The following is a 12,521-nucleotide window of genomic DNA, read 5'->3' as shown; positions in this document are numbered from 1 at the left end:
GGGCCCCTCGGCGGGCGGGCCCCGCGCCGCTGCCGACCGTGAGTGCGAGGCGGAACCGCGGGGACGGGCTGGGCTGGGCCGGGCCCGGCTTCGGCTCCGTGCGGGCCCTCGGGATGCGCTGGAGCGGCTCCGGGGGAGCGGGAGCGGGGTCAGAGCCGGGAGCGGCTCCGGGCGAGCAGGAGAGAGGTCGGGCTCTGGAGCGGCTTTGGGGCAGCAGGAGCGGGATCAGACTGGAGCTCTGAGCGGGGCTGACCGCCGGGCCCGTCCCTGCCTTCCTGCCGTGCTTGGCTGGGTGAAGGGTCCTGTAAGCTCAGCTTGGCTTGGACCGGTTTTTTACTGCTGTCGTGAGGTGTAAGGTGTTTGTTTTGGAGCTGCTCTGTAATCCGCCGGGCCTGTGAGGCCAGTGGGTGCTGCTCCAACTGGTCTTTCCAAAATTCATTTTTCCCCTGTGAGACCCACTGAGGAGCAGCAGATGGAGCAAAAATCTGATGAAAGTGTGAGCACTCACCGTCAGACTCTTGGCAGTGTCAGGGACAGTGGAGAACTTCGGCTAAACCTGTGTCAGTCGATGCCACAGTGTGTCTGTTACATGACCCAATAATTACCTAAAACCTTGAAGGCTGATAATTTAGAAAATAGTAACAATAAGCCATAGGGAATCTAAAACGGGATCTGGAGGGTCTCACATTAAGATACTCAGTATAACTACGTTATGAAGACCGCTTTGATTTTAACTGTTGTTTATTTCCATTCTAGATAAGCATCTGATAAAAAAAGACGCTAGAAAGAGAATTGTAAGTATTTGCATTTTGTTCATAAAACAAAGTAAAAAGTGCAGCCTCTTTCATTGTAATTCCATTATAATTGGAGTGTGTATGTATTGGCAGCTGTAGGCCATAGCTGTGTCACTGTGTAGTGGTGGCTCTGTCACTGGGTCATACCCTCTGCAAGGCTACGCTGGTCTGGTTCTGAAAATGGTGGTAAAATTGTGGGAGATCTGTGCAAAAATTGTGAGGGCTTGTGTCAGGACAGGTGGCAGTTTGGGTTCAGTGTTGCATGTGTAGCCTTGCCATTGCCTTATAACCCCCCGGACTATAAATTATTTTAAGGCAGTTGAAAAAAAATTGTCTTAGTTTATTTTAGTTGTTTAGGTTTCTGAAAATAAAAATGTGGTCCCTCTTAAGGTTTAAGCTATCTGTATAATGGATGCTGAAGTTATTACTCCAGCTGGCACTTATTTGAAGTGGGAGTCAGGTTTCTGAGGTGGCCTGTGACAGAGTGGGGAGCAGCAGGTGACCCTCTGGAGCCCCTGGGACACTGGGAAGGGGAAGGAAGCTGGAAGCAGGACAGGGGCTGGCTGTGGGGGTAGCAGGGAGGGGGAAAAGTGGAAGTCTGGGAGAGTCACAACATCCAAACGGATCCCATGGAATAATCTGTTCCCAGCGTGGGGAGCTGGCGTGTTGGAGGGGCAGGGGGCATTTCTAACGCTCTGTCACTGCTCTGCCACAGTGTGACAAAGTGACTCTGCTTTTCACCAGATCTGTATCGAGGGCAACATTGCCAGTGGAAAAACAACATGCCTGGATTATTTTGCACAGACTACCAGCATTGAGGTACTGGATGCACGTTTCTTTGTCCTTATTTCCCTCACTGAGCAGCTGCTTGTCTTAGATCCAACATGTCCTTGGGTGCGAGAGGAGGGAGCAGCAGGGGCTGAGCCAGGGGCGTGCTGGGGCAGCACCCCAACCTTTTACAGTCAAACTGCAGCACAGAAATGTAGATCACATATGGTATGTACTGGATGCCAAAATACCAGAAAAACCTGTGAATCAGTGTTTGTGCCTTTATGAAATAACAGCAACCCGCAGAGCATGGGCATGTTTGGACTTGCCTGTTTGCCATTTCATGTCACTGGAATCTTAGATGGCTCTGGTAAAAGCAAAGTAGAGAATTATTATGTAAAAATACCTATGCCATGTAACAGACATCTCAGTGAATAGATGGCTTTTTTAATAAAAGGAAAATCTGTTAGAACTGTTTCAGGAGATTTCTTAGACTGATCTGGTGTTTGATTTCATGGTGCTTAGAAACAGGCTAGGGGAAGGGCAGGCTTGTTGCATTTTAAACAAAATCAAGGTCAAACCTCAGTGAACAATTGTTCTTGTACAACAGATATTAATGCTTTCCCCAACGGACTTGGCTACACATTTGGCAATAAGTTTCAGCAGTCCTCATAGAAATGCTTGGTTGCCAGATGTTTTTTGGTAATTTAACAGGAATTGTCCTTATGAAGTAATTAGCTGTTAATCCACAGGATAACAGACTTTAATTTGCCTACAGTGCAGCATTTTTAGGTAGCTACTTAAGTTCCCAGGCTGATGACATTCTCCTAGGCCTGACTCTACAGAATTATTGTAGATTTAGACCCTGTTTGAACCAGGCAGGTCTCTTGTGATTTTACCTGTTCAGGGAAAATCTGATTAATTTTGTAAAAGATTTCTATACATTTTGTTTGTTCGAACACAAAAATAAAATAAAAATGAATGTGGTAGCAATCTGATCCTCTTCCTTTGCTGACAAGTGTTACTTTATGAGAAATTAATTTGTGAGGGGATGGGCTTGTCGTTGAAATGCTAAGTACTGTCCAAACCTGTTCTTTCCCTTACATGGCACTGTTTTTGACTCAAAAAAAAAAATTCCCTCCAGGCTTATAAAGTAATCTATCAGTGTTTAAAAATGCTAAGAAGAGGCTGGATATTGACATGTCTCTATTTTTAGCAGTGTTCATTATTTTCTTTATTACCTTTTGTATTACAGAATTCAGTGCTGGTTTTTTAAGTGTGATGAGCTTTCAAATACAAGTCCTGAATACTCTGATTTACTGCACAAGTATTCCTTAAGAATAGTTGTACACTTGTAGGGTCACATTAAGTATTTTGAATGTAAGATGTGTTTAACATGGAGTAATTATTTTTAACCAGGTTTTGAAGGAACCCTTGACCAAGTGGAGGAATGTTCGAGGTCATAATATCCTGGTAAGTGGCAGAAATTATTCCTGCAGTTACAGTGGCTGTTCTTTTAGCAAGATGTGTGATGGCTTTTTATCAGCCAGCAAAACTGCTACAAAAGGTGTGATCCAAATCTCACACAGCAAAAACTAAAGCTTCACACAGCAAAAGAGCTTCTACTGCGGTTAAGACATGCATGTAATAGAAGCACTGCATATAAAGTGTGGTTTTGGCAAGGATTGTGTGTCCCATGGGGGGAATTAAAGCAATTCCCAGGAAGGTAAGCCCTGAGTGTGGCAGTTGTTTCCGTATGTGCTTGTGCCTGTTTCAAAGAAGGGAAGGAGGTGAGGTGAGGTGAGGGGTGGATCTGGTCAATTAATGTTGTTGGACTGGAGTTCTGTGAACAGTTCTGGTGCCCCCAACACAAGGAGGACATGGAATTGTTGGAGCAAATCCAGAGGAGGCCAAAGAGCTGCTGAGGGGACTGGAGCACCTCCCCTGTGGAGCCAGGCTGGGAGAGCTGTGGCTGCTCAGGCTGGACAGGAGAAGGTTGTGTGGAGACCTCACAGCTCCTTCCAGGGTCTGAGGGGATGCAGGGAACCCAGAGAGGGAGAATTCCTCAGGAACTGCAGGGACAGGACACAGGGAATGGCTCCCAGTGCCAGAGGGCAGGGCTGGATGGGATATTGGGAATTAGGAATTGCTCCCTGGCAGGGTGGGCAGGCCCTGGCACAGGGTGCCCAGAGCAGCTGTGGCTGCCCCTGGATCCCTGGCAGTGCCCAAGGCCAGGCTGGACACTGGGGCTGGGAGCAGCCTGGGACAGTGCAAGGTGTCCCTGCCGTGGCAGGGGGGGCACTGGATGGGATTTAAAGCCATTCCAGCCCTTTAACCCTGCATGAATCTGTGATCCTGTGGCTGCTGCAGGTAAGGAAAATTCAGCCCAGTGAGGAGTTGAGGACTTCTGTTGTCTTTTGGGTGGCCGAGGCTTCTTGGAACTGCTCCCCCCAGGATGTCCCTGGGTCCCAGCTGCAGCTGCACACTGGCCTTGCTGGGATGCTGGAAGTGGTCCCTGCTGTCAGCCCTGGGCTTGGGGCTCAGCCCCTCTGCAGAAACCCCACTGTGGCTGAGGCAGGGGTCTGTGCTCAGGCTCTGCAGCCTTAAATACCATCAGTGTTAGCACAGGCCCTCTGGAACAGTAAATTGTCCCTCCCAGGAGTTGCTGATGCCTTTCTGATTGTTAGGAAAGGGGTGAGGCATGTGTTGCACGACACCACAGCAGCCTTGGAGCAATGGGATAGTCTGATCTTGGCAGGGAGCAAAGCAGAAGGTCAGACCTGTGGGTTGAAGCTTTGCTGCTGGCTTAAAACTTGTCACCTCAGCCAACAGACACTGAATGATGTTTTATTTTGAGTGAAATCCTTTCTCTGCTGTGGAGGATAGATTGTTGTTTGTAAGTTCTGTGTGAGTGTGGAATTGCAGTAATCAGAAAGTGGAACAGCTACCTGAGAGCTGCTGTGAGGATCCTTTGGGAAGAATAGCCTGTGTTAAAGGACACCTTTTCTGAGGCCCAGACCATACTTAGAACCCTGTATGATTTCTGGATGCCCTGGGTGCACTGAGGATCTGTCAGGGCACAAAAATAGAGTAGGTAGGTTTTTTTCATTACTTGGTTCTGACTGTTCCATGTGCAGAATAACTAATTCCTGCTGACTTCAGTCAGCCTCCCATTCAGTGTCTGTAGGGACAGGGCTGTAATTCTGTATCTCCATTGTGGAGAGCAAATGATCCCTTCATTTTGATCAAACCTGATGTCAGCTGTTTTAGTGCACTTCTTAGAGCAATGCTACTATAGGGTAAAAGCTTCCTAAATACCCAACTTCCTGCTGTGTGTCCTAACAAATGTCCATCTGTCCTGCTTCCATCTCTGACCCCAGGCCTTAATGTACCAGGATGCATCAAGGTGGGGGATAACTCTGCAGACCTACGTGCAGCTGACCATGCTGGAGCAGCACACCAGGCCCATGGTAAGGAAACTTCTTTTGATTTTAAGAGCAATTAGATGTGGTTATGAGTGCTAAATATTTTTAACCTTCTGTTCAAGAGTTAGGATGCAGTGTGCACTCATTCTTTGTTCCTGCAGTGAGTAGGAGTTTCTGTGGTGCAGACATAGATACGCTCAGCGTGTGCACTGGGAGTGAAACCTCTGCCTCCCGCCTGCTCACGACTTCCCCAAACTGATCCTGCTGTTTGGGCACACCCTCCAGGGCTAGGCTTGTACAAATTTCTTCCTCCTTTCATGTCAGTGATTTGTCTGTAATTTCATTTTTTCAAATCTTTGGCAAATACCAAGTAATGTTGTGTTAGAATTCATAGTACTGCTTCGTGCTGTCTAGTACAAATTTAGCCATTTCTTCTGTTTATGCAAAATACTTCCACTACCATTTTCTATTCCTGTTTCAGGTGGTTGACTTCCTTTTTTTCTTGTAATTTTTTTCTTTTTTCTAATGCTAAATTTCACATCCTACCTTTTTATCGAGATTTCTTCATTCTTTTCTCCTTCAAGCACCTTTTGTTACATTCTATGCTGTCTTCCATTCCCTGATTACAAGACCTGGTCTTAGATACCATGCTTATATTTTACTGATTGTTCTTATGTTCTGTTTTCTGAGTTTGTGTCAGGGCAAACTGTTGGCGATGCCAAATATGAAAGTGACACATATAATCATTAGGTTTTTGGAAGAGGTGTTTTTCCAAGACAATAGAAATCCTGTTCTGCTGGAGAAGAAATTAATTCAAGAATTCGTGAGGATTTCCCTCTGTTTCAGTCTGAGCATTTTTGTCATTTGCTGGAGCCATTTTTGCTTCATTAATGTGCAGAAACCTGGGTGAGAAGTTGCTCTGTCAGGCCCAGGAGTGTCAGAGGATCTCCCTGCTCCAGCATGAAGTGCTGGTGGAACACGTGCAGGGCTGGCTGAGGCCAGGGCTCTGTCAGCTGCAGTTACTTCTTTTAAAAGTCCTGTTTCCTTTCTTTAATGTGTCTGATGTCAGCTGTGTGCTGTGACCCAGCAGTGCATGGGATGGAGCAGCACTTTGGGCAGCAATAGTTCCCATTGTTCTGCAGATCCCAAATGGATTGCTGCTTTTTTGTACCCTGAGTTACCTTCCACTGCTCAGCTGAATGCTGAGCACTTGGCTTTGAACTGGTGTCTGAATAACAAATCAGAGTAAGATCAGGAGTCCTTGTTTGCCTTGTGGTTCCCACCCTCCCAGTAAGTTTGTTTCTCACAAGATCTGAAAATTGTATTTCATATGTGCCACATGAGTGTGAAAAGAAACAAACATGAAAATGTAGAGAGTCAAGTTTTGTGTTGCAGATTTCCCCCATAAGGATGATGGAACGGTCGATTCACAGTGCAAAACACATTTTTGTGGAAAACCTCTATCGAAGGTATGGCATGTGGTTTTCTGCTTTACTTTCTTGGATCCATTATTTTAAACATATACCTAATCAAATGATAATTTCTTGGTAATATGCATTTAAGGGGCCTGTGAAATCTGCCAGTTCTGTGTTGGAGTGGCAGTATGTTTGGTATGGGCTGTGCTGCCCATTTCCTGCAGGACTCTGGAAAACCTTTTTCAGCAGTGCTCCTGAGTATTTAGCACTCAGTATTATTTAGACACCATCTATTGAAGTTACTGGCTCTCCAGCTGAATACCCAAATCTTACTTGAAGCAAACACATGCTGCACAGGTAAAAAACCACAAAGATAGAAAGAATAAGACTGTAGGCTGGGCAGTGTTATCCAGCCTGGCATCCAGGATTGGCATTTCTTGCAAGCAGGGTCTCAAGTCCTGTGCTCTTGCTCAGGATCAGGATTGACAGGATCACAATAGACTGCAAGCCTTGGTAGGCTGTGAGTAAAGAAAGAACAATTGTAACAGTTACACCTAGCTGCCCTAGATATAACTCCTCTGTCCCAAAGTAACTGAAATAGTGCAGGAATCAGGGTTTTGTTTGTTTGTTTGGATGGGTTTTAGTGGGTTTTTCAGTGGCCTGGAGGTACCAATCCAGTTTGTGCCACAAGGTGTCATCCATGCTGCACGAGCACCTCTCTGCTACGGGAAAGCCTTTGGAAGTGGGGAGAGAAACAAATTGTTCATCCCAGTCCACACATTGCAAGCAGCCTGGAATATCCTCATTTTTAGTTACTGGCTTCTTTTTTCATTGTAGACAAAGTGCTTTTTTTCCTAAAGACTTAGTTGCTATGAGGCTAAATCTGTTTGTGGCAACACTGTGAGTTAATAATAACAACAATTTTAAGGGCATCTAAGATGTTTTGCACTTTTTAAATGTTGAAAAAAAGGCATTTGCTTTGTTTTGTTACAGCAAGCTAGAAGGCAGCTGATAGTACCAACAGCAAGCCAAAAGAAAAGGATGTGTAAAAGGATTATAAATAAAAGAAGGAATAATTGAGCAATGTGTGAAAGTAGCTGTTTTGTGACACATTAAAAGGAGTCAGTCTGGCTGTGTTAGGTGAGTCTTAAGTGTGTGCACATGAGTGTGCAGGGTGTGCTGTAGGGGAGCACTGCAGTTCACCGTCCCTGAGTCCATCACTGCTTGGGATAGAAACTCACTCTGTTCATGTTGGACTTAGTAAAAACCTGACTTGGTAGGAGCCAAATGCCAGCAAACTTTGGAAATGTAAACGCCATTTTGTGCCTTTTGTATACCCTGTATCTTTATGGATGTTGAGCCAGAGTCCTCCCAGGATTACCCAGGGAAAGAAAGCTGTCTGTAGGGCAGGTCAATGCAGAATTGACTTGGATGTATTTGTCTTTTAGGGTAAGAACAGTGGAGCTTTTTCTTATTTCCTTTCAGCCTTCCTATTTCCCCCATGTATCCTGGAGGAAAGTAGCACAATCAGAGTTTGGCTGATGTAGATCCCTGCTACCCAGAATTGATGCGATTATCAAGAGCAGCAGTGAGCAGTGTTACCCTATTTCTGGATGGCAGATCAGGAGGGGAGGTGGACAAACAGGGATTTTGCTTTTTTCCATACTTAGGGAAATATCTTTATTGCTTTTGTTTACTTTTGCAAGTGATCAAAGCAAGTTGCCAGGGGACTGGTTTAAAAATCTGTGGAATATTTTTCTTCAATCCTATTTAAAATAGCCTAACTGGTCTTAATCATTCAGCTGGAGAGCACAGGAGCCTCCCAACTCCATCTTCTTAATAACACTTTTTCTATTGCAGAAGCGTTTAGGAAAGAGTATGGAGTATGTGTTACTGTCACCAGTTTTGTAGAGAGGATACTGTAAAATTAGTAATAATTGACACTTAGGAATATGGTAATAAGTGAAAATTGATACACTAATAAAAACATAGTATGTGATTCTTAACATGTCCTCAGTAACTCCCTTTTACTTGAGTTGTCTGATACTTTATTGTTGTTGCTGAGATACCTTTGGGACATTTGTCTCCAGCATTCTGTGCTCTGAGTTCAGAGTTAAGCATATTGAATATTTCACTACTCTTTCCACAAACATTTCTTCCAGTGGGAGTAAATTTATTGACACACTGACATTATATTTTTCCTGCCTTTTACTGTGGCTTCTGTAAGGAATTGTTAGTGCTGCTCAGTAAATCCAGCCCTTCTGGTGGCATGTCCTGGGACAGATTTGAACTGATGCTGATACAGAGAACCTGAGCAAAAAATACCATTGAGTACTTAAAAAAAAAAAAGGAAAGTATTTGGTCTTTCTGTTTTATAAACAATAGTTTATGTAGCCTTCAATTTGCATGGGCTTCTTTTCACAAATGTTGAAGTCAATGGGGAGGGATTGTGGTCAGGTGAGCAAAATGAGAGTTTGGAGTTGATCTCTGCATGCTGCTCACTGAGGGATGCCTCTTGTGTTTGTTCAGTGGAAAAATGCCAGAGGTGGATTATGCTGTCCTCAGTGAATGGTTTGACTGGATCCAGAACAACACTGATGTTTCAGTTGATTTGATAGGTAACATCTTGATGGGTCTGGAGGGCCATGTTTGTGGGTGGGTTTCCTTTCTGGGAGAAACAAATAATTCTTGTTTCTTGCCCCATAAATAATCACATTATTCAATATAAAAGTGACCACCATCAGACAGCTTGGGTTTGTGGGTGGTTCATGGGTTGGGTAGTGCCGAAGGGGAGGTTCAGTGGTGGTACTCAAGCCAGGATCCTTCCCTTCCATAGTTTGTGAAGTGAGTTTCTTCTTTGCTTTTAAAGCTGATCTTTGAACATAACTATTAACATTTTTGTTCCTGCAGTTTATTTGCAGACATCTCCTGAAGTTTGTTATGAGCGGCTAAAGACACGATGCAGGGAAGAGGAAAAAGTCATTCCTCTGGTAAGGAGTTCCTCTGATATATGTGCTTACAAGGAACTTTGAAAACAGAATGATTCCAATCTAAATACTAAAGTTGTGTCCTGAGTATATTGCCAGAATGTGGTGCAGCTGTTTCCACTGCAAACTAAACCCTGAATATTGAATTTAGATTTATTTTAAAAAAATGATCTGTCTTGCATGCTGACTCTCCCGGGTGTTCTGCTCTTGTAATCAGTGCACTGTAGCTGACTTTAGGTGCAGCATTAATCAACTGCTAATCTTCTCTAGGATGTGAAAGTCAATTGCCTTTGTACCATGAAATGGCACAAAAGCACCCAGGTGAGGCACGGGTGCCTGGGCTTGCAGGTGCTGAGGTTTCCGTGGGCACTTTGCTGTCTGCTCCCACCAGGATGTTTGTGCAGGAGAAGTGTCTCTGCTGTGGCTGAAAGGAAGCAGCTCCTTGAAACCTGTGAGCTTGGGAATCTGCTTTAAAACAAACTGTGGTGCTGGAATGGTGATTTCTGTGCCAATTTACAGCATGGCTCCTCGTGCCACAAGGCTTCTCAAGAAGCCTGAGCAGACATGAATGCAGTTCCCTCTGCAGCCCTGGGTGGGTGGCTCAGGAGAAGATCTGTGCAAATCATCAGCTGAAGATCTGTGCAAAGAGCTAAATTTTGGGCCATGTGAAATTTGGAGAATAAATCCTCCTGTAATGGATTTGAAGAGCCCTTGTGTTATTTTGCAGCTCTGCTGAAGAGGAGGGGAGCAATTATGAATGAGCAATGTGAAGTGGTCTCCATGAAGAAAAAAGCCAGCTCATGACAGGCAGGGGAGCTTTTAGAGGAAATTGAGTTACAAGAAGTGAACTGGGAATTCTAGGGAAATGTACTGACACAGAAAGTGCCTCCCATACATATTCTTTGCAGCCTTGCCCTTTTTGTCCTTACTTTGTTGTATTTTTCTCTGTAAAATCTTGAACCACATTTTACCTGTGGGAGAGAATAATGGTTGCTTGATCTTAAAAGGAGCTGAGAGCCCTGTGCTCCTGTAAGCTGTGTCTTCGAGGTCTTCCTGGAGTTAAAGTTTGTACTGGGAATTAATTTTTCTCAAAAACCTTCTGATGCTTTTTAATTTTTTGTTAGTGAAAGATACATGTTGCAGGCTTTTATGTGTCTCTTAACTACTTCCCAATGATTAAAGATTGTAATGTGTATGTCATCCCTGGGCATTTGTATTATTCCAGTGCTTCTTTTCTAGGAATATTTAGAAGCTATTCATGAGCTCTATGAAGAGTGGCTCATTAAACGTGCACTGTTTGAAGTTTCCTGCCCAGTGCTTGTGAGTATTATTTTTATTATAACCAATTCAGCATGTGGGGGATTGTGCTTTCCAAATAATAGGAGCATTGTTTAGTGGTAAAAATAAATAAATCTGCTTTTCTGATAACCTTTGTGGAAGGACAACCTCAGACAAACGTGATAGCTGTTGGTGTATAGCACAAAAGTGGGGTCTGCCATCTCTGCAGTGCAATTTGAGAGGCTGTTCACTGGGATCGCTTGCAGGATCAGCCATGGAGCTTTTCAGGGAATGCCAAATTCCCAGCAGAAAGCAACTTGGGCAAATCCCTAGGAGTATCCCAGTTTGGCTGCACTGGTAGTCCTGTTCTGCTCAAAAGAAGCCAAGTTTTACGGTGTCAGTTATTGTCAGTGTTCATCCTCTTCTCTCCAAGGTTATTGGAGCTGACCATGACATGCAGAAAATGATAGAGAAGTATGAGGAAAACCGGGACCAAATACTGAACCCAGCTAACAGACAACACTGTTTATAGAAGCCTGTGACTGTTGTATCAGAAATCACCTACTGAAGTCTGAGTTGGTATTTTTAATATTTAAATATAATGGTATTGTTTTTGCACTATGCTTTGTAGAACGCTGTGAACTTGGACCTCTGAAATTATCAGGTACCAGTCAGGAACAGAATATGAATCAATTCCCTTTGTGTTTTTAGACAAAATATCAGCTTTACTGTGTCAGTTCTGTTCAGCTAAAATATGGCATGTATCCCTCATTTCCCACTTCACTGTTGCTTCCTAGAATTAACTTTACTTTTTTTTTTTTTTGTAATTTAAAATAAACTGTTTATTACAACATCCCTCTGAGAGAGGGTACCTGAGGTTTCTCTTCATGATCCCCTTGGGGTGAATTGGGCTGAAACAACACCAAATGGCCAGGGTGTGTACGAGGGAGGTTTGTTTATGACAGAGCTTTCAGCTTGGCCCTGGTACCCAGCAGATTATCCTGAGTGTGAGCAAAGGGCAGGGACAGGATCACCAACCACGGGATCACCAACCACGGGATCACCAACCACAGGAGCACCACGGGATCAGCCCCTACCAGTCTGGGTTTAGGAGATCTTCCCTGGCCAGGTGCCCCTCCTGGTGGGTGAGGGAAAGGCTGTGGATGTGTCTCCCTGGAACTCAGCAGAACCTTTGAGCCCCTCTCCCATGACATCTCCTGGAGAAGCTGCAGCCTCAGCTTGGCTGGGATGGGACCTAGCTGATGGCTGGGCCCAGGGTGGTGGGAATGGGATCTCCTGGGATCCATGCTGGGAACAGCCCCATTCAGCCTTTTCTGATGGTCTGGAGGAGGGCACTGAGCTGACCCTCAGCTAAGAGGGGTTACACCCCTTGGGTAGGAATGGGAAGGCTGTGCTGAGGGCCCTGGCCAGGCTGGGAGGATGTGCCAAGGCCACTGCCATGAGGTCACGGGGCAAGGGCCGGGCCCTGCCCTGCAGCCATGATGGCTCCTGCGGCTCCAGGGGAAGTCTGGGCGTGGGTCACAGCTCTGGGTTACAGGCTGCACCCAAAGACCTCCGAGCTATTTTCCAACCTCGGTAATTCTGTGATTTTTTAACAACTGAATTGCAGTAGAGAGGAGGGGTGCTGCTCGTTGGGTTCTTTTCTATTCAGGTACAAAATACCACAAAGTATGGAAGGCAAGGGTAAGAGCAGGTAGTGGAGAGATCTCACAGCAACAAGGCTGGATTGTTGGAATTTTGATGTCCATGGTCAGATCAGTGTTCAGTCTCGATCCCTTGGGGTGGTACCCACCAAACGAAAGGTTCAGAGGATTGCAGACATTCCATTTAGCA

At 45.0% G+C, this 12,521-nt stretch overlaps 1 protein-coding gene across 1 annotated transcript; it reads left to right on the top strand.

Moving 5' to 3' along the window:
* The first annotated feature begins 84 nt into the window (after window positions 1–84).
* On the top strand, window positions 85–11,491 carry TK2 (thymidine kinase 2). The gene is made up of 10 exons (XM_041397395.1): window positions 85–186; window positions 757–794; window positions 1,539–1,613; window positions 2,982–3,035; window positions 4,943–5,032; window positions 6,383–6,456; window positions 8,932–9,020; window positions 9,313–9,392; window positions 10,629–10,709; window positions 11,101–11,491. The coding sequence occupies exons 1-10, from the start codon at window positions 114–116 to the stop codon at window positions 11,197–11,199; spliced, it is 753 nt and encodes a 250-aa protein (XP_041253329.1). The 5' UTR covers window positions 85–113; the 3' UTR covers window positions 11,200–11,491.
* Window positions 11,492–12,521: the final 1,030 nt, after the last annotated feature.

This window comes from Onychostruthus taczanowskii, unplaced genomic scaffold (genome assembly GCF_017590055.1).
Source record: "Onychostruthus taczanowskii isolate IOZ18803 unplaced genomic scaffold, ASM1759005v1 scaffold139, whole genome shotgun sequence".
Lineage (NCBI taxonomy): Eukaryota > Metazoa > Chordata > Aves > Passeriformes > Passeridae > Onychostruthus > Onychostruthus taczanowskii.
This window is presented reverse-complemented; position numbering and strand designations above follow the sequence as displayed.

Excerpts from the sequence above, each read along its gene's own strand:
- TK2 (XM_041397395.1), top strand. The coding sequence starts at position 114 with ATGCGCTGGAGCGGCTCCGGGGGAGCGGGAGCGGGGTCAGAGCCGGGA. Across the intron at positions 795-1,538 it reads AAGACGCTAGAAAGAGAATT|ATCTGTATCGAGGGCAACAT; the intron begins GTAAGTATTTGC and ends GCTTTTCACCAG. Across the intron at positions 5,033-6,382 it reads AGCAGCACACCAGGCCCATG|ATTTCCCCCATAAGGATGAT; the intron begins GTAAGGAAACTT and ends TTTGTGTTGCAG.